The sequence below is a fragment of the Phyllobates terribilis genome, unplaced genomic scaffold (genome assembly GCF_046119375.1).
Source record: "Phyllobates terribilis strain yellow unplaced genomic scaffold, ASM4611937v1 Scaffold_12__6_contigs__length_324123572, whole genome shotgun sequence".
Taxonomy (NCBI): Eukaryota; Metazoa; Chordata; class Amphibia; order Anura; family Dendrobatidae; genus Phyllobates; species Phyllobates terribilis.
Window position 1 is genome coordinate 241,523,833 of NW_027362772.1, and position 22,042 is coordinate 241,545,874.

General features: G+C 39.7%; 1 protein-coding gene across 1 annotated transcript in view; it reads right to left on the minus strand.

Annotated features, from left to right (window-relative positions):
* Positions 1-22,042, minus strand: part of LOC141171767 (uncharacterized) — a 179,263-nt gene that overhangs the window by 68,548 nt on the left and 88,673 nt on the right. The window contains exons 11-14 of the mRNA XM_073655411.1: positions 21,444-21,609; positions 2,547-17,671; positions 1,639-1,760; positions 385-452 (exon numbers count right to left, since the gene is read on the minus strand). Of these exons, the coding sequence (XP_073511512.1) occupies positions 385-452; positions 1,639-1,760; positions 2,547-17,671; positions 21,444-21,609 (15,481 nt within the window). The remainder of the gene's footprint in view (positions 1-384; positions 453-1,638; positions 1,761-2,546; positions 17,672-21,443; positions 21,610-22,042) is intronic.

The window sequence follows — 22,042 nt, forward strand, 5'->3', positions numbered from 1 at the left end:
ACATCTCCATGACAGGCACAAAGGATTTCAGCAAGAACCCCACTCACATGGTAACCTATCGGCAACCTGTAATCGCGTCTCGGGCAGATTACAGAGATTGACAGCAGCATTTAAGGGGTTAAAACAGGAGCAATTGGAGCTCAGCTCTGATTGCTCCTGTTTCAGGCAGATGTTGGCTGTGTGACACAGTTGGCAGCTCCCGGGTACAATGCAGGCTCAGCACCCGAGTCTGCTCCAAGCACCCGGCCCTGACTTACACCATACATATATGACGGATGTCAGGAAGAAATGAAATAGCCTTTGTGCTCTCTTTTCTCTGACCATATATAAAAAATACAGTATGTATAGCTCTTGCTACTTGAAAATATACTATGTATAGAATACCTGAACCCATATAGGATCATTCTCAGGAAGTATTCTGGTGCGCACTTCTGGTATATCTTAGAAAAAGTCTGAAATAAAGCAGAAATAAAACATTTTAAAGACAAACATTATTTTTCTGTATATACATACTCTAACAACAGTTAATATCTAATTTAACAAAAACTTAACTAAATGTAACTGCACTTTCAGGTGAGATTTCAGGATCGGCTGTCAAGTGTGTACATGAGGAAAAACACTATTGCTAGACATTAAATTACTTGTATCCGGCATTTAGCAGTTTCCCCATTAAATAGATGTTTCAAGTTTCTCCCTTTGCCAATGTGATTTTGTTCCCTCAGCTCTCAGCCATAGACTTTAAAGGGACTCTGGCAGCAAAAAACGACTGTTCAAACAAAGTACAGGCGTTTGGTATCAAAAAGTGCTCAAATCTGTTTACAAATCTGTATGCAGTGAGAGATCAAATTACATTTTGTGGCATTAAAAGGGCTCTGTCAGAACAGAATGACTGTTCAAAGCAAGTACAGGCGCTCGGTGCACCGTGGCATGGCTAATCATTTAAATACACCTTCCCACCTACTTATTTTCCCTCAATCTCCACCACCCCCCTTCTTTGATTCACAATCCTGGCTTCATAGAGCCAGATAAGGATGAAGATAGATAGAAACTTAGTAGGTGGGAAGGTGTATTTAATTTTTTTGCTCCGTCATTGATCACTGAGTGCCTGTATTTGGTTAAAACAGTCATTCTTTGGTGAAAGAGCCATTTTAATGGCAGAGAATGTAATTTGATCTCTCACTGCATACAGATTTGTAAACAGATTTGAGCAATTTTTGAAAGTGAATAATCTGTGCAAGAGACAAAAAAGTAAATGATAAGTGGGGAAAGTGGTGTTTTACTCTAATAAAATATATAGAAAAGTTTTTTATCTTTACTTGCACTGTCAATTTAGTAAAAAAATAAACTTTTAGTTACTATTTCACTGTTGTAAAGCAGATCTTAGTGGGGTTTGCATAACTTCAAATACCATATTAAGGAACTGTGATTAATTAATAGACCCCATTTTGGACAGTAACCAATTAATCAAAGAAGGATAGTGGCTATATCAGGTATCTATCCGCTTAAAAAATTAGTCCACCCTGTCATGGCTTCAGCTTTTTCTGCTGGTTGTCCTTAGCCTACCACATTGTAGAAATCATATACCCATACATGTAGAATCAGCACATCATCTTGAACTGCTATTACATATTTTATTACCTTTTCAATCTCAGCAGCTAGGGCTGCGTATTCTAATGAAGAGGAATTTGCTAGTTGTGGAGTATATGTTCTGTTCAATGAGGCGAGAACATTAATACTCTTAAAAGGAACCTTGCTTTTATCTGAGTAAAAAACAATATTAAAGGTTAGAGAGAAATCCATATAGTTGCAGAGACAGAATGTGGTGTTGTCTGTTTACCTAGTACAAAAGCTTCTACTCTTTATTTTACTGGATTTTAGACTGAGACTGAGATTTGTGACCATTCAGCCAAAGCTTTAGTAAACTTGGCATTACGGTTCAGGTCATAGCTGAGTTCATACCAAATAATGGTGTCAAAAGGGTTTTCCAGACAGAGGTGTACATGCTGGATGTGCAGCTGATCAGGTGGGAATCTCTCAGACGGAGTATCAAAAAAGCTGGTGACAATTTCCCTTTAAAGAGAAATAGGGGGACATGGCTGCTAAGATTCATTTTCTGTTTTTTTAGCAATATCTGTAGAAGCCCATATTCCAAATGGGTCGCAGCAGTCACAGGAGGCAGCACAATGTTTCCTGTCAGTGTTGTATGATATGTGTAAATGGGAAGAGTTCAATATCTTCCTTCATCTAGTGCAATGGAGAGGAAGGAGGTTATCACCTGTAATTTGCAACTAAATATACTATCTTATCTTTCTATCTCATATCTATCTCTCTATAGGCAAACTATGAAGATTTTTCCTTCTTAATAAGTCTACAACACATGCCATATCAAGAAATGTTCTTTCTAGGGGCTGATAAATCCATTCTAAATACTTTTATCAATATACAAAAAATGTTCAATACGAAATTAACGGAAAGTACTCCTAGTCACATCTACTGTATATTTTTACAGCTCTTAATGAAATATGGATATATAATATTGGTCTCACCTATTATTACATCTACAAAGTTGATTCCATTTTCACAGTATTTCCCAAATGTGTTTGGTGGACATTGTTGTGTGGAAGGTCTTTTTGATGATGTTGTTACTTCTGTAAAAGATGTTTTACTAGCTGTTTCGGGGATAAGAACAGCACTCGAGGCCATTGTAACTTGTGAAACACTAGAAGTCTGTAATCCATGTTGCGAAGAAGAGATTAGTTCACCTAAAGATGTTGTATATTCTTTGTATTTGGTTGTTGGTGACATTTCTGATACTAATAATATAGTAGTTTGAGGCACACTGCTGGAAAAGTGAGATGTATCAAAAGAACTTGAAGTTTGTGTCAGTGTAGAAGATCCGATTGATTCTGTAGAATGTGAACGCTCTGTTGATGTTGTCTCTGTGCCCTCAGTATATTGTGGCGTTTCAGTTACTGATGAGGATGTTGAAGGAGCAAAAGCACTTGAGACTTCTACAGTTGTTGAGCGTTGGGTCATTGCTGTGGAGTGTAAAGACAGCGGTTCAGTTGATGTCTCTTGTGTGTGGGTTGAAGTGGAAAGCTGTTCTTTGCTTGGTGATGAAATTCTTAGAGTTGTAGTTTCTGTGGACTCTAATTGTGTTGTTGATTGTACATGTTCTGTTATACTGGTTGACATGTCTTTCAATGTTGATGAACCAGAAGTTTGAATTGATTTAGAAGTACCAATAGATGATGCATCTGATGCTTGTGAACCACCTGATGTCTCCATAGTTGATATTGGTAAAGTTGAAGACATCGAAAACTCAGAAGTAAAGACAGTCTTAATTTCTGTTGGTCCAGAAGTCGATATATGTTCCCCAGTTGACCGCTCAATTGTATGACTGGAGGTAGGTTCTTGAGATGCTAAAATCTCAGTTGTTTCTGTGTGTAGTTGGGTAGATGTCTGGGACATTTGAGTTGAAGCATGACCTATCCCTGTGGTAGATATCTTTTCTGTAATTGGTTCTGTGGACACTAGGTTGCTAGATGAATCTGGTGTTGATTCTGTTACAGAAGGCATGCTAGTTTCCCTGCTCACAGTAGGTTTGGTTGAAAATGTGGAAAGTGAGGTGGAAAGACTTTCAAATGGAAGAGTAATCGCAGTTGTGGAAAGAGTCTCAGTTGTTGGAGCTGATGACAGAGAGTTAGTTACCTCAGGAGAAAGTGTCTCTTCGGACTTCAGTGATTCTATTTTTGTTGAACTTTGTGTTTCATAAGTTGAAATAGGAACATGACTTGTTTGCATAGTTGTTAAAACAACTTCTGAAGTTGTGTCTGATAAGAAAGTCGATGAAATATTTGAAAAGAAGGTTGATGGTTCTGTAGAAAATGTACCACTTTCCACGGTTCTGGTAAGGGTAACTGATTCAGTGGAAAGCTCAGAAGTATAAACAGTCTTAATTCCTGTTGGTCCAGAAGTCGATAGATGAGGTGTTTCTTTGGTGGTGGGTTCTTGAGATGCTGAAATCTCTGTTGTTTCTGTATGTAGTTGAGTAGATGTAGATGGCAATAGAGATGAAGTATAATCTGTCAATTTGGAAGTTATGTCTTCTGAAGTTGATTCTGCAGAAACTGATGTGATTGGGGAAGCCGATGTCGATTCTGTTACAGAAGAAACTCCAGTTTCCTCAGTTGCAGTAGGTTTAGTTGAAAATGGGGAAAGTGTTGTGGTGGAGGTACTTTCAATCGGAAGAGTAATTGCAGCTGTTGGGGTTGAGGATAGAGTGTTAGTCACCTCTGGAGAAAGTGTTTCTTCAGACATTAGTGTTGAAAATTTTGTTGTAGTTAGTGGTTCAGAAAATATAGTGGAGAGATGGCTTGTTTGCGTAGTTGTTAATAAACCTTCTGAAGTTGTCTCTGGTAATAAAGTGGATGGAAGTGTTGACAAGGTAATTGATGGCTCTGTTGAAAGTGTTCCACTTTCCTCACTTTTAGTACTAGTAACTGATTTAGTAGAAAACTCAGAAGTAAAGACAGTCTTAATTTCTGTTGGTCCAGAAGTCGATTTATGCTCCCCAGTTAACCGCTCAAGTGTATGACTGGAAGTAGGTTCTTGAGATGCTAAAATCTCAGTTGTTTCTGTGTGTAGTTGGGTAGATGTCTCGGACATTAGAGGTGAAGTATGACCTATCTCTGTGGTAGATATTTTTTCTGTAATTGGTTCTGTGGGCACTGGTGTGCTAGACGAAGCTGGTGTTGATTCTGTTACAGAAGGCATGTTAGTTTCCCCGCTCACAGTAGGTTTGGTTGAAAATGTGGAAAGTGAGGTGGAAAGACTTTCAAATGGAAGAGTAATCGCAGTTGTGGAAAGAGTCTCAGTTGTTGGAGCTGATGACAGAGAGTTAGTTACCTCAGGAGAAAGTGTCTCTTCAGACTTCAGTGATTCTATTTTTGTTGAACTTTGTGTTTCATAAGTTGAAGTAGGAACATGACTTGTTTGCGTAGTTGTTAAAACAACTTCTGAAGTTGTGTCTGGTAACAAGGTCGATGAAAGAGTTGAAAAGAAGGTTGATGGTTCTGTAGAAAATGTACCACTTTCCACGGTTCTGGTAACGGTAACTGATTCAGTGGAAAGCTCAGAAGTATAAACAGTCTTAATTCCTGTTGGCCCAGAAGTCGATATATAATTCCCAGTTGATAGATGAGGTGTTTCTTTGGTGGTGGGTTCTTGAGATACTGAAGTCTCTGTTGTTTCTGGATGTAGTTGAGTAGATGTAGATTGCAATAGAGATGAAGTATAATCCGTCACTTTGAAAGTTATGTCTTCTGAAGTTGATTCTTCCGAAACTGATGTGATTGAAGAAGCTGATTTCGATTCTGTTACAGAAGAAACTCCAGTTTCCTCAGTTGCAGTAGGTTTAGTTGAAAATGGGGAAAGTGTTGTGGTGGAGGTACTTTCAATCGGAAGAGTAATTGCAGCTGTTGGGGTTGAGGATAGAGTGTTAGTCACCTCTGGAGAAAGTGTTTCTTCAGACATTAGTGTTGAAAATTTTGTTGTAGTTAGTGGTTCAGAAAATATAGTGGAGAGATGGCTTGTTTGCGTAGTTGTTAATAAACCTTCTGAAGTTGTCTCTGGTAATAAAGTGGATGGAAGTGTTGACAAGGTAATTGATGGCTCTGTTGAAAGTGTTCCACTTTCCTCACTTTTAGTACTAGTAACTGATTTAGTAGAAAACTCAGAAGTAAAGACCGTCTTAATTTCTGTTGGTCCAGAAGTCGATTTATGCTCCCCAGTTAACCGCTCAAGTGTATGACTGGAAGTAGGTTCTTGAGATGCTAAAATCTCAGTTGTTTCTGTGTGTAGTTGGGTAGATGTCTCGGACATTAGAGGTGAAGTATGACCTATCTCTGTGGTAGATATTTTTTCTGTAATTGGTTCTGTGGGCACTGGTGTGCTAGACGAAGCTGGTGTTGATTCTGTTACAGAAGGCATGTTAGTTTCCCCGCTCACAGTAGGTTTGGTTGAAAATGTGGAAAGTGAGGTGGAAAGACTTTCAAATGGAAGAGTAATCGCAGTTGTGGAAAGAGTCTCAGTTGTTGGAGCTGATGACAGAGAGTTAGTTACCTCAGGAGAAAGTGTCTCTTCAGACTTCAGTGATTCTATTTTTGTTGAACTTTGTGTTTCATAAGTTGAAGTAGGAACATGACTTGTTTGCGTAGTTGTTAAAACAACTTCTGAAGTTGTGTCTGGTAACAAGGTCGATGAAAGAGTTGAAAAGAAGGTTGATGGTTCTGTAGAAAATGTACCACTTTCCACGGTTCTGGTAACGGTAACTGATTCAGTGGAAAGCTCAGAAGTATAAACAGTCTTAATTCCTGTTGGCCCAGAAGTCGATATATAATTCCCAGTTGATAGATGAGGTGTTTCTTTGGTGGTGGGTTCTTGAGATACTGAAGTCTCTGTTGTTTCTGGATGTAGTTGAGTAGATGTAGATGGCAATAGAGATGAAGTATAATCCGTCACTTTGGAAGTTATGTCTTCTGAAGTTGATTCTTCCGAAACTGATGTGATTGAAGAAGCTGATTTCGATTCTGTTACAGAAGAAACTCCAGTTTCCTCAGTTGCAGTAGGTTTAGTTGAAAATGGGGAAAGTGTTGTGGTGGAGGTACTTTCAATCGGAAGAGTAATTGCAGCTGTTGGGGTTGAGGATAGAGTGTTAGTCACCTTAGGAGAAAGTGTTTCTTCAGACATCAGTGTTGATATTTTTGTTGTAGTTGGTCGTTCAGAAAATATAGTGGAGAGATGGCTTGTTTGCGTAGATGTTAATAAACCTTCTGAAGTTGTCTCTGGTAGTAAAGTGGATTGAAGTGTTGACAAGGTAAATGATGATTCTGTTGAAAGTGTTCCACTTTCCTCACTTTTAGTACTAGTAACTGATTTAGTAGAAAACTCTGAAGTAAAGACAGTTTTAATTTCTGTTGCTCCAGAAGTCGATATATGTTCCCCAGTTGACCGCTCAATTGTATGACTGGAGGTAGGTTCTTGAGATGCTAAAATCTCAGTTGTTTCTGTGTGTAGTTGGGTAGATGTCTCGGACATTACAGTTGAAGTATGACCTATCTCTGTGGTAGATATCTTTTCTGTAATTGGTTCTGTGGACACTAGTGTGCTAGACGAAGCTGGTGTTGATTCTGTTACAGAAGGCATGTTAGTTTCCCCGCTCACAGTAGGTTTGGTTGAAAATGTGGAAAGACTTTCAAATGGAAGAGTAATCGCAGTTGTGGAAAGAGTCTTAGTTGTTGGAGCTGATGACAGAGAGTTAGTTACCTCAGGAGAAAGTGTCTCTTCAGACTTCAGTGATTCCATTTTTGTTGAACTTTGTGTTTCATAAGTTGAAGTAGGAACATGACTTGTTTGCGTAGTTGTTAAAACAACTTCAGAAGTTGTGTCTGGTAACAAGGTCGATGAAAGAGTTGAAAAGAAGGTTGATGGTTCTGTAGAAAATGTACCACTTTCCATGGTTCTGGTAAGGGTAACTGATTCAGTGGAAAGCTCAGAAGTATAAACAGTCTTAATTCCTGTTGGTCCAGAAGTCGATATATAATTCCCAGTTGACATATGAGGTATTTCTTTGGTGGTGGGTTCTTGAGATGCTGAAGTCTCTGTTGTTTTTGTATGTAGTTGAGTAGATGTAGATGGCAATAGAGATGAAGTATAATCTGTCACTTTGGAAGTTATGTCTTCTGAAGTTGATTCTGCAGAAACTGATGTGATTGGGGAAGCCGATGTCGATTCTGTTATAAAAGAAACTCCAGTTTCCTCAGTTGCAGTAGGTTTAGTTGAAAATGGGGAAAGTGTTTTGGTGGAGGTACTTTCAATCGGAAGAGTAATTGCAGTTGTTGGGGTTGAGGATAAAGTGTTAGTCACCTCAGGAGAAAGTGTTTCTTCAGACATCAGTGTTGATATTTTTGTTGTAGTTGGTGGTTCAGAAAATATAGTGGAGAGATGGCTTGTTTGCGTAGTTGTTAATAAACCTTCTGAACTAGTCTCTGGTAATAAAGTGGATGGAAGTGTTGACAAGGTAATTGATGGTTCTATTGAAAGTGTTCCACTTTCCTCACTTTTAGTACTAGTAACTGATTTTGTAGAAAACTCAGAAGTAAAGACAGTCTTAATTTCTGTTGGTCCAGAAGTCGATATATGTTCCCCAGTTGACCGCTCAATTGTATGACTGGAGGTAGGTTCTTGAGATGCTAAAATCTCAGTTGTTTCTGTGTGTAGTTGGGTAGATGTCTTGGACATTACAGTTGAAGTATGACCTATCTCTGTGGTAGATATCTTTTCTGTAATTGGTTCTGTGGACACTAGTGTGCTAGACGAAGCTGGTGTTGATTCTGTTACAGAAGGCATGTTAGTTTCCCCGCTCACAGTAGGTTTGATTGAAAATGTGGAAAGTGAGGTGGAAAGACTTTCAATTGGAAGAGGAATCGCAGTTGTAGAAAGAGTCTCAGTTGTTGGAGCTGATGACTGAGTGTTAGTTCCCTCAGGAGAAAGTGTCTCTTCAGACTTCAGTGATTCCATTTTTGTTGTACTTTGTGTTTCATAAGTTGAAATAGGAACATGACTTGTTTGCATAGTTGTTAAAACAACTTCTGAAGTTGTGTCTGATAAGAAAGTCGATGAAATATTTGAAAATAAGGTTGATGGTTCTGTAGAAAATGTACCACTTTCCACGGTTCTGGTAAGGGTAACTGATTCAGTGGAAAGCTCAGAAGTATAAACAGTCTTAATTCCTGTTGGTCCAGAAGTCGATAGATGAGGTGTTTCTTTGGTGGTGGGTTCTTGAGATGCTGAAATCTCTGTTGTTTCTGTATGTAGTTGAGTAGATGTAGATGGCAATAGAGATGAAGTATAATCTGTCACTTTGGAAGTTATGTCTTCTGAAGTTGATTCTGCAGAAACTGATGTGATTGGGGAAGCCGATGTCGATTCTGTTACAGAAGAAACTCCAGTTTCCTCAGTTGCAGTAGGTTTAGTTGAAAATGGGGAAAGTGTTGTGGTGGAGGTACTTTCAATCGGAAGAGTAATTGCAGCTGTTGGGGTTGAGGATAGAGTGTTAGTCACCTCTGGAGAAAGTGTTTCTTCAGACATTAGTGTTGAAAATTTTGTTGTAGTTAGTGGTTCAGAAAATATAGTGGAGAGATGGCTTGTTTGCGTAGTTGTTAATAAACCTTCTGAAGTTGTCTCTGGTAATAAAGTGGATGGAAGTGTTGACAAGGTAATTGATGGCTCTGTTGAAAGTGTTCCACTTTCCTCACTTTTAGTACTAGTAACTGATTTAGTAGAAAACTCAGAAGTAAAGACAGTCTTAATTTCTGTTGGTCCAGAAGTCGATTTATGCTCCCCAGTTAACCGCTCAAGTGTATGACTGGAAGTAGGTTCTTGAGATGCTAAAATCTCAGTTGTTTCTGTGTGTAGTTGGGTAGATGTCTCGGACATTAGAGGTGAAGTATGACCTATCTCTGTGGTAGATATTTTTTCTGTAATTGGTTCTGTGGGCACTGGTGTGCTAGACGAAGCTGGTGTTGATTCTGTTACAGAAGGCATGTTAGTTTCCCCGCTCACAGTAGGTTTGGTTGAAAATGTGGAAAGTGAGGTGGAAAGACTTTCAAATGGAAGAGTAATCGCAGTTGTGGAAAGAGTCTCAGTTGTTGGAGCTGATGACAGAGAGTTAGTTACCTCAGGAGAAAGTGTCTCTTCAGACTTCAGTGATTCTATTTTTGTTGAACTTTGTGTTTCATAAGTTGAAGTAGGAACATGACTTGTTTGCGTAGTTGTTAAAACAACTTCTGAAGTTGTGTCTGGTAACAAGGTCGATGAAAGAGTTGAAAAGAAGGTTGATGGTTCTGTAGAAAATGTACCACTTTCCACGGTTCTGGTAACGGTAACTGATTCAGTGGAAAGCTCAGAAGTATAAACAGTCTTAATTCCTGTTGGCCCAGAAGTCGATATATAATTCCCAGTTGATAGATGAGGTGTTTCTTTGGTGGTGGGTTCTTGAGATACTGAAGTCTCTGTTGTTTCTGGATGTAGTTGAGTAGATGTAGATGGCAATAGAGATGAAGTATAATCCGTCACTTTGGAAGTTATGTCTTCTGAAGTTGATTCTTCCGAAACTGATGTGATTGAAGAAGCTGATTTCGATTCTGTTACAGAAGAAACTCCAGTTTCCTCAGTTGCAGTAGGTTTAGTTGAAAATGGGGAAAGTGTTGTGGTGGAGGTACTTTCAATCGGAAGAGTAATTGCAGCTGTTGGGGTTGAGGATAGAGTGTTAGTCACCTTAGGAGAAAGTGTTTCTTCAGACATCAGTGTTGATATTTTTGTTGTAGTTGGTCGTTCAGAAAATATAGTGGAGAGATGGCTTGTTTGCGTAGTTGTTAATAAACCTTCTGAAGTTGTCTCTGGTAATAAAGTGGATGGAAGTGTTGACAAGGTAATTGATGGTTCTGTTGAAAGTGTTCCACTTTCCTCACTTTTAGTACTAGTAACTGATTTAGTAGAAAACTCAGAAGTAAAGACAGTCTTAATTTCTGTTGGTCCAGAAGTCGATTTATGCTCCCCAGTTAACCGCTCAAGTGTATGACTGGAGGTAGGTTCTTGAGATGCTAAAATCTCAGTTGTTTCTGTGTGTAGTTGGGTAGATGTCTCGGACATTAGAGTTGAAGTATGACCTATCCCTGTGGTAGATATCTTTTCTGTAATTGGTTCTGTGGACACTAGTGTGCTAGACGAAGCTGGTGTTGATTCTGTTACAAAAGGCATGTTAGTTTCCCCGCTCACAGTAGGTTTGGTTGAAAATGTGGAAAGACTTTCAAATGGAAGAGTAATCGCAGTTGTGGAAAGAGTCTTAGTTGTTGGAGCTGATGACAGAGAGTTAGTTACCTCAGGAGAAAGTGTCTCTTCCGACTTCAGTGATTCCATTTTTGTTGAACTTTGTGTTTCATAAGTTGAAGTAGGAACATGACTTGTTTGCGTAGTTGTTAAAACAACTTCTGAAGTTGTGTCTGGTAACAAGGTCGATGAAAGGGTTGAAAAGAAGTTTGATGGTTCTGTAGAAAATGTACCACTTTCCACGGTTCTGGTAAGGGTAACTGATTCAGTGGAAAGCTCAGAAGCATAAACAGTCTTAATTCCTGTAGGTCCAGAAGTCGATATATAATTCCTAGTTGACAGTTGAGGTGTTTCTTTGGTGGTGGGTTCTTGAGATGCTGAAGTCTCTGTTGTTTCTGTATGTAATTGAGTAGATGTAGATGGCAATAGAGATGAAGTATAATCTGTGACTTTGGAAGTTATGTCTCCTGAGGTTGATTCTGCCGAAACTGATGTGATTGAGGAAGCCGATGTTGATTCTGTTACAGAAGAAACTCCAGTTTCCTCAGTTGCAGTAGGTTTAGTTGAAAATGGGGAAGGTGTTGTGGTGGAGGTACTTTCAATCGGAAGGGTAATTGCAGCTGTTGGGGTTGAGGATAGAGTGTTAGTCACCTCAGGAAAAAGTGTTTCTTCAGACATCAGTGTTGATATTTTTGTTGTAGTTGGTGGTTCAGAAAATATAGTGGAGAGATGGCTTGTTTGCGTAGTTGTTAATAAACCTTCTGAAGTTGTCTCTGGTAGTAAAGTGGATGGAAGTGTTGACAAGGTAATTGATGGTTCTGTTGAAAGTGTTCCACTTTCCTCACTTTTAGTACTAGTAACTGATTTAGTAGAAAACTCAGAAGTAAAGACAGTCTTAATTTCTGTTGGTCCAAAAGTCGATATATGTTCCCCAGTTGACCACTCAATTGTATGACTGGAGGTAGGTTCTTGAGATGCTAAAATCTCAGTTGTTTCTGTGTGTAGTTGGGTAGATGTCTCGGACATTACAGTTGAAGTATGACCTATCTCTGTGGTAGATATCTTTTCTGTAATTGGTTCTGTGGACACTAGTGTGCTAGACGAAGCTGGTGTTGATTCTGTTACAGAAGGCATGTTAGTTTCCCCGCTCACAGTAGGTTTGATTGAAAATGTGGAAAGTGAGGTGGAAAGACTTTCAATTGGAAGAGTAATCGCAGTTGTGGAAAGAGTCTCAGTTGTTGGAGCTGATGACTGAGTGTTAGTTCCCTCAGGAGAAAGTGTCTCTTCAGACTTCAGTGATTCCATTTTTGTTGTACTTTGTGTTTCATAAGTTGAAATAGGAACATGACTTGTTTGCGTAGTTGTTAAAACAACTTCTGAAGTTGTATCTGGTAATAAGGTCGATGAAAGATTTGACAAGAAGGTTGATGGTTCTGTAGAAAATGTGCCACTTTCCTCAGTTCTGGTAAGGGTAACTGATTCAGTGGAAAGCTCAGAAGTATAAACAGTCTTAATTCCTGTTGGTCCAGAAGTCGATATATAATTTCCAGTGGACAGATGAGGTGTTTCTTTGGTGGTGGGTTCTTGAGATGCTGAAGTCTCTGTTGTTTCTGTATGTAGTTGAGTAGATGTAGATGGCAATAGAGATGAAGTATAATCTGTCACTTTGGAAGTTATGTCTCTTGAGGTTGATTCTGCCGAAACTGATGTGATTGAGGAAGTCGATGTCGATTCTGTTACAGAAGAAACTCCAGTTTCCTCAGTTGCAGTAGGTTTAGTTGAAAATGGGGAAAGTGTTGTGGTGGATGTACCTTCAATCGGAAGAGTAATTGCAGCTGTTGGGGTTGAGGTTAGAGTGTTAGTCACCTCAGGAGAAAGTGTTTCTTCAGACATCAGTGTTGATACTTTTGTTGTAGTTGGTGGTTCAGAAAATATAGTGGAGAGATGGCTTGTTTGCGTAGTTGTTAATAAACCTTCTGAAGTTGTCTCTGGTAATAAAGTGGATGAAAGTGTTGACAAGGTAATTGATGGTTCTGTTGAAAGTGTTCCACTTTCCTCACTTTTAGTACTAGTAACTGATTTAGTAGAAAACTCAGAAGTAAAGACAGTCTTAATTTCTGTTGGTCCAGAAGTCGATTTATGCTCCCCAGTTAACCGCTCAAGTGTATGACTGGAGGTAGGTTCTTGAGATGCTAAAATCTCAGTTGTTTCTGTGTGTAGTTGGGTAGATGTCTCGGACATTAGAGGTGAAGTATGACCTATCTCTGTGGTAGATATCTTTTCTGTAATTGGTTCTGTGGACACTAGTGAGCTAGATGAAGCTGGTGTTGATTCTGTTACAGAAGGCATGCTAGTTTCTCCGCTCACAGTAGGTTTGGTTGAAAATGTGGAAAGTGAGGTGGAAAGACTTTCAATTGGAAGAGGAATCGCAGTTGTAGAAAGAGTCTCAGTTGTTGGAGCTGATGACTGAGTGTTAGTTCCCTCAGGAGAAAGTGTCTCTTCAGACTTCAGTGATTCCATTTTTGTTGTACTTTGTGTTTCATAAGTTGAAATAGGAACATGACTTGTTTGCGTAGTTGTTAAAACAACTTCTGAAGTTGTATCTGGTAATAAGGTCGATGAATGATTTGACAAGAAAGTTGATGCTTCTGTAGAAAATGTGCCACTTTCCTCAGTTCTGGTAAGGGTAACTGATTCAGTGGAAAGCTCAGAAGTATAAACAGTCTTAATTCCTGTTGGTCCAGAAGTCGATATATAATTTCCAGTGGACAGATGAGGTGTTTCTTTGGTGGTGGGTTCTTGAGATGCTGAAGTCTCTGTTGTTTCTGTATGTAGTTGAGTAGATGTAGATGGCAATAGAGATGAAGTATAATCTGTCACTTTGGAAGTTATGTCTCCTGAGGTTGATTCTGCCGAAACTGATGTGATTGAGGAAGTCGATGTCGATTCTGTTACAGAAGAAACTCCAGTTTCCTCAGTTGCAGTAGGTTTAGTTGAAAATGGGGAAAGTGTTGTGGTGGATGTACCTTCAATCGGAAGAGTAATTGCAGCTGTTGGGGTTGAGGTTAGAGTGTTAGTCACCTCAGGAGAAAGTGTTTCTTCAGACATCAGTGTTGATACTTTTGTTGTAGTTGGTGGTTCAGAAAATATAGTGGAGAGATGGCTTGTTTGCGTAGTTGTTAATAAACCTTCTGAAGTTGTCTCTGGTAATAAAGTGGATGGAAGTGTTGACAAGGTAATTGATGGTTCTGTTGAAAGTGTTCCACTTTCCTCACTTTTAGTACTAGTAACTGATTTAGTAGAAAACTCAGAAGTAAAGACAGTCTTAATTTCTGTTGGTCCAGAAGTCGATTTATGCTCCCCAGTTAACCGCTCAAGTGTATGACTGGAGGTAGGTTCTTGAGATGCTAAAATCTCAGTTGTTTCTGTGTGTAGTTGGGTAGATGTCTCGGACATTAGAGTTGAAGTATGACCTATCCCTGTGGTAGATATCTTTTCTGTAATTGGTTCTGTGGACACTAGTGTGCTAGACGAAGCTGGTGTTGATTCTGTTACAGAAGGCATGTTAGTTTCCCCGCTCACAGTAGGTTTGGTTGAAAATGTGGAAAGACTTTCAAATGGAAGAGTAATCGCAGTTGTGGAAAGAGTCTTAGTTGTTGGAGCTGATGACAGAGAGTTAGTTACCTCAGGAGAAAGTGTCTCTTCCGACTTCAGTGATTCCATTTTTGTTGAACTTTGTGTTTCATAAGTTGAAGTAGGAACATGACTTGTTTGCGTAGTTGTTAAAACAACTTCTGAAGTTGTGTCTGGTAACAAGGTCGATGAAAGGGTTGAAAAGAAGTTTGATGGTTCTGTAGAAAATGTACCACTTTCCACGGTTCTGGTAAGGGTAACTGATTCAGTGGAAAGCTCAGAAGCATAAACAGTCTTAATTCCTGTAGGTCCAGAAGTCGATATATAATTCCTAGTTGACAGTTGAGGTGTTTCTTTGGTGGTGGGTTCTTGAGATGCTGAAGTCTCTGTTATTTCTGTATGTAATTGAGTAGATGTAGATGGCAATAGAGATGAAGTATAATCTGTGACTTTGGAAGTTATGTCTCCTGAGGTTGATTCTGCCGAAACTGATGTGATTGAGGAAGCCGATGTTGATTCTGTTACAGAAGAAACTCCAGTTTCCTCAGTTGCAGTAGGTTTAGTTGAAAATGGGGAAGGTGTTGTGGTGGAGGTACTTTCAATCGGAAGGGTAATTGCAGCTGTTGGGGTTGAGGATAGAGTGTTAGTCACCTCAGGAAAAAGTGTTTCTTCAGACATCAGTGTTGATATTTTTGTTGTAGTTGGTGGTTCAGAAAATATAGTGGAGAGATGGCTTGTTTGCGTAGTTGTTAATAAACCTTCTGAAGTTGTCTCTGGTAGTAAAGTGGATGGAAGTGTTGACAAGGTAATTGATGGTTCTGTTGAAAGTGTTCCACTTTCCTCACTTTTAGTACTAGTAACTGATTTAGTAGAAAACTCTGAAGTAAAGACAGTCTTAATTTCTGTTGGTCCAAAAGTCGATATATGTTCCCCAGTTGACCACTCAATTGTATGACTGGAGGTAGGTTCTTGAGATGCTAAAATCTCAGTTGTTTCTGTGTGTAGTTGGGTAGATGTCTCGGACATTACAGTTGAAGTATGACCTATCTCTGTGGTAGATATCTTTTCTGTAATTGGTTCTGTGGACACTAGTGTGCTAGACGAAGCTGGTGTTGATTCTGTTACAGAAGGCATGTTAGTTTCCCCGCTCACAGTAGGTTTGATTGAAAATGTGGAAAGTGAGGTGGAAAGACTTTCAATTGGAAGAGTAATCGCAGTTGTGGAAAGAGTCTCAGTTGTTGGAGCTGATGACTGAGTGTTAGTTCCCTCAGGAGAAAGTGTCTCTTCAGACTTCAGTGATTCCATTTTTGTTGTACTTTGTGTTTCATAAGTTGAAATAGGAACATGACTTGTTTGCGTAGTTGTTAAAACAACTTCTGAAGTTGTATCTGGTAATAAGGTCGATGAAAGATTTGACAAGAAGGTTGATGGTTCTGTAGAAAATGTGCCACTTTCCTCAGTTCTGGTAAGGGTAACTGATTCAGTGGAAAGCTCAGAAGTATAAACAGTCTTAATTCCTGTTGGTCCAGAAGTCGATATATAATTTCCAGTGGACAGATGAGGTGTTTCTTTGGTGGTGGGTTCTTGAGATGCTGAAGTCTCTGTTGTTTCTGTATGTAGTTGAGTAGATGTAGATGGCAATAGAGATGAAGTATAATCTGTCACTTTGGAAGTTATGTCTCCTGAGGTTGATTCTGCCGAAACTGATGTGATTGAGGAAGTCGATGTCGATTCTGTTACAGAAGAAACTCCAGTTTCCTCAGTTGCAGTAGGTTTAGTTGAAAATGGGGAAAGTGTTGTGGTGGATGTACCTTCAATCGGAAGAGTAATTGCAGCTGTTGGGGTTGAGGTTAGAGTGTTAGTCACCTCAGGAGAAAGTGTTTCTTCAGACATCAGTGTTGATACTTTTGTTGTAGTTGGTGGTTCAGAAAATATAGTGGAGAGATGGCTTGTTTGCGTAGTTGTTAATAAACCTTCTGAAGTTGTCTCTGGTAATAAAGTGGATGGAAGTGTTGACAAGGTAATTGATGGTTCTGTTGAAAGTGTTCCACTTTCCTCACTTTTAGTACTAGTAACTGATTTAGTAGAAAACTCAGAAGTAAAGACAGTCTTAATTTCTGTTGGTCCAGAAGTCGATTTATGCTCCCCAGTTAACCGCTCAAGTGTATGACTGGAGGTAGGTTCTTGAGATGCTAAAATCTCAGTTGATTCTGTGTGTAGTTGGGTAGATGTCTCGGACATTAGAGGTGAAGTATGACCTATCTCTGTGGTAGATATTTTTTCTGTAATTGGTTCTGTGGGCACTGGTGTGCTAGACGAAGCTGGTGTTGATTCTGTTACAGAAGGCATGTTAGTTTCCCCGCTCACAGTAGGTTTGGTTGAAAATGTGGAAAGACTTTCAAATGGAAGAGTAATCGCAGTTGTGGAAAGAGTCTTAGTTGTTGGAGCTGATGACAGAGAGTTAGTTACCTCAGGAGAAAGTGTCTCTTCCGACTTCAGTGATTCCATTTTTGTTGAACTTTGTGTTTTATAAGTTGAAGTAGGAACATGACTTGATTGCGTAGTTGTTAAAACAACTTCTGAAGTTGTGTCTGGTAATAAGGTCGATGAAAGATTTGACAAGAAAGTTGATGATTCTGTAGCAAATGTGCTACTTTCCTCAGTTCTGGTAAGGGTAACTGATTCAGTGGAAAGCTCAGAAGTATAAACAGTCTTAATTCCTGTTGGTGCAGAAGTCGATATATAATTCCCAGTGGACAGATGAGGTGTTTCTTTGGTGGTGGGTTCTTGAGATGCTGAAGTCTCTGTTGTTTCTGTTTGTAGTTGAGTAAATGTTGGTATGAAGTATGAAGTATGATCAGTCCCTGTGGTAGACATCTTTTCTGGAATTGTTCCTGTGGACATTGATGTGCTTGAAGAATATGATGTGAACAGATCTGGTAAGTTGGTGGACTGAACAGTTGAAAATCTTGTTGCATGTTCTGTAGAAAATGAGCCAGTTTCTTGCGTTCTGTGTGTAATATCTTGTTCTGTAGAAATTCCAGAAGTGCTGAGAGTTTGTAGTGGTGCTGATGTTCTTATTGAAGTCATGTATGATATTGTAGACATTTCTGTTTCACACCTCATTCCTGTGTATGGACTGTCACAGCTGTAGAAAAGAAATATTTTTTTTTACAATTCTATTGTAATGTTTTTTGGCATAATACACTTAGGCCCCTAATCATCATTTGCAATTTTTAAGTCACTTTCCTTTTTTTTCTTGTGGTATTTGCTGAGTTTATTGTACCAAATTCATAAAAATGGCAAACACACTTTTTGAGTTCTGCGCATGTTCAAAAATTTTTTTTTTTCCTGTCTTTAAAATAGTTGTTCACTACTTATTATTACACCCCCAATATATTCCCCCGGGGCTCCTATGGAATCACGTGACCCTCGGCTGTAGCTGGCGCTGACAACCGCTGATGTCACGTCATGGTTCCGGCTGCAGCCTGACATGACTCAGCGCTGTGTCCCCCAGGTGGATGCTGGGTTGTGGGCAGGGTTACCCCCCGTGTCTCACCCGGCATCCACTGCGCACTTTCCCTCTCCCCATTCTTTGTGAAAGCACGCGGTGGAAGCAGGGTGTGATGCGTGATTTTGGGGTAACCCCGCCCACAACCCAGCATCCACCGCGGGGACCGCGTCACTGATGTCACGCCTCATTTGACGTGACATCAGCGGGAGGTCACATGATTCCTATGAGCAGCCAGGTATAGCGCCGCTCACAGGCAGTAACTGCAACGTAAGGTAAGTACAAAAACACTTAGGGGTTCTGGGGAGATACATTGGGGGGGGATAATAAAAAGTAGTGACCAACTTCTTTAAATATTGTTGCATTGTTTATCCACCTGATAGGTGATAACTTGCTGATGCATGGGTATCACACCATTGGGACCCCCAGGGATCTTAAGATTGGGACTTTGGAACTTTGAGAATGGGGCTCTGCAACCTGGTCCTCAATAAAGAGGAGGTGCACATGCACTTACTGCACCACATTCATTGTCTATGTGACTACCAAGCTTTGTACTTAGCAGTCAATTAGACAATGAATGGAGCAGTAGCCACACATGTGCCACTTCATTGGTAATGGGGCTGCAGAGCCTTGTTTTCAGGGTTCCAAAGCCCTAATCTCAAGTTCAATGGGGGTCCAAATGGTCAGTTCCCAGGCAATCAGCAAGTTATCTCCTACCATATAGATAAGGGATAATTTGATTATCTGGGAATAACTCTTTAACTCTTTTGTTGGATTGTTTTCATCCTAAAAACCCTAAAAACCAAATCATCATTAACATCAAATTGTTTTTTTTTTTAATGAACCAATTTTTGGGTTATTTAAATCAACCCACAAGAAAAATACTTTATTACCAAGTGACTAGTTCCAAAGTCTGCTTTAAATTCTTACTGATATATTATATTTAATAATGAAACTATTGTACTGTATATTCAGCATGTTCAAATATAGATTGGGGTACAAACAGTGAGTGTTTCCCCCAAATATTTTTTTTTACTCAATTAAATAATTTTTTTGCAAAGTGTAAACTAAATGGTTTGTAACATAAATGCATGTTATTACCTATTTACATGAAGAGTAATAACTTTGCTGTTGGTCTAAATTCTGGGACCTTCACTGATTCTGAAAGAGGGACTTTATAGGACACTGTTTGTATAAAGTGAAGGTCTTGAATGTACACCACTGCTCAATCTATAGGACAATGAATGCAGCAGAGATGCACATCCACGACCATTACTCCATTTAAGAATAATACTCCACATCCCCATTCTCGGGATCATTGGGAATCTTAGTGGTGGGACCTCCACTGATTAGAAATTTAATGCCTATTCTGTGGATAAGTAATGACACATTTTGGTACAATCCCATTATTGAAAGCTGTAAGTAGTGAGCATCGCCAAGTGACAGCCACAGAAGCTATAACATTCTTAACCACTTAAGGACCCTGGGATTTTCCATTTTTGCATTTTCGTTTTTTGCTCCCCTTGTTCCCAGAACCATAATGTTTTTTTTTTGGGTCAATATGGCCGTGTGAGGGCTTATTTTTTGCGGGACGAGTTGTACTTTTGAACGACATTACTGGTTTTACCATATCGTGTACGGGAAAACGGGAAAAACATTCCAAGTGCGGTGAAATTGCAAAAAAAGTGCAATACCACAGATGTTTTTTTTTTTTTCTTTTACCACGTTCACTGAATGTTAGAACTGACCTTCCATTCTTAATTCCCAGGTCATTACGACTCCGTAGACACCAAACATGTATAGGTACTTTTTTATTTAAGTGGTGAAAAAAAATCCAAATTTTGCTTAAAATTTTTTTTTTAAAAAAAAAATGGCGCTATTTTCCAAGACCCGTAGTGTCTGAATTTTTCGGGATCTGGGGCCGGATGAGGGCTTATTTTTTGTGCGCCGAACTGAAGTTTTTATTGATGCCACTTTGAGGTAGATCCGATGTTTTGATCACCCGTTATTGCATTTTATTGGAATTTTGCGGCGACCAAAAAACGTAATTCTGGCGTTTAGAATTTTTTTCTCGTTATGTCGTTTACCGATCGGATTAATTATTTTTTTATATTGATAGATCGGGCGATTCTGAACACGGCGATACCAAATATGTGTATGTTTTTTTTATTATTATTATTTTATTTTCAATGGGGCGAAAGGGGGGTGATTTAAACTTTTATGTTTTTTTAATTTTTTTAAATATTTTTAAAAACTTTTTTTTTACACTTTTATAGTCTCCATAGCAGACTAGAAGCAGCAACTGTCCGATCGCCTCTGCTACATAGAGGTGATGAGCAGATCACCTCTATGTAGCAGAAATGCTCCTGTGCTATGAGCGCCGACCACTAGGTGGCGCTCATAGCGATCAGTACATGACAGCCACTGCGGTCTGTTGCAGACCCAGGGTTGTCATGCCCACCCATCAGTGACCCGTGATCACAAGACCCGGAGTCACCGATGGGCGGGGTACGTGACACGCTTCCCGCGCGGCCTTGTTAAATGCCGCTGTCAGAGATTGACAGCGGCATTTAACATGTTAACAGCCGCGGGTGGATCGCGACTCCACCCACTGCTGTTGCAGGCACATGTCAGCTGTAATAATCAGCTGACATGTGCCCGGTTCAGTGTGGGCTCAGCGCCGGAGCCCTCACTGAACCGGGGGTGAGAGCCCTCACTGAACCGGGGGTGATAGCCTGGGGCGTACTATTACGCCCCAGGCTGTAAAGGGGTTAAAGAGTATCTGTCACCAGGTTTTTGCCATCTAATCTGAGAGCAGCATGACGTGAGGTCAGAGACGCTGATTCCAGCGATGTGTCACTTACTAGGCTGTAGTTTTGATAAAATCCCTGTTTTGTCAGCAAAGAGATTATCACCAGAGGACCAATAAACCTGATTTCATGTAGCTCTCCGTATTCATGAGCTGAGTATCCCCTTCCCCAATACTGATTGGAAACTTTCTGCCTATGCAGAGTGTACACAGAAAGTTGCCAATCGGTGGTGTGGGCGGGGTTATACACAGCTCAGCATTTACAGAACTGGTAGATCTGCAGCAGATAAAACAGGGATTTTCTAAAAACAAAAATTCAACATGTAGCCCAGTAAGAGACAAATTGCTGGAATCAGGTTTTCTGCCCCTACATCATGCTGCTCTCAGATGGGGTAGGAAAAACTTATATTGAAGTAGTTTGGTTCTAGACCCTTACACCACAAACCCCAATGGACTTTCCATTCCCTGTCGTTATGGTAGTTCACCACTGTTTGTGGCAGATGTGTTAATTATGGTTAGTCTTAGTTTCGTAGCACTATGCCGATTATGTGCCAAAGACTGTACAGACTGATTTGTCACATTTCTTTCCGAAGAACTTACGTGCACGCTGCTCCGGTTTCCAGATTGTTGCAATGACCATTATTGAGACAGTAACTGGTATTCTGCGCACATGGTCCAGTGCATTGACAGGACTCATTGTCGCAACTCAAAACGTAATCAGTAAAGTTCAAGCTGCATGTCATATAAGGCTCTAGCTTCAATACACCTGAAATGTCAATGAAGAATTAACAAAACATGGGATATAATTCTGCTTTATGCAAATGTATTCAATTCTTTGAAATAAATGCTTAAAATTAATTTGTATTATAACTAAGGATCCCTGTCTGAGTATCAGCTTGTGGTACCAAGGGCTCATCAGTAACATTTAGGGCTCATTCACACCTCAGTTTTTCAGGTACAAGTGCTATCTGTTGTTTTTTATTCAGGGATATCACTTGTAGTCATGGCAATCTATGGGGCTGTTCACATGTCCGGGATTTTTTGCTGACCAAGTGGTCTGTGCAAAATTGCTGAAATATGTGCGATATTGATACGAGTGTCGGATCAAACTCGGCAATGAAAGTCTGTGGGTCCATTAAAAAAATTTTTTTTTACTGTCTGTTAGATAGGAGAAGGTGGGGAAACTTTTTCTCATCAGT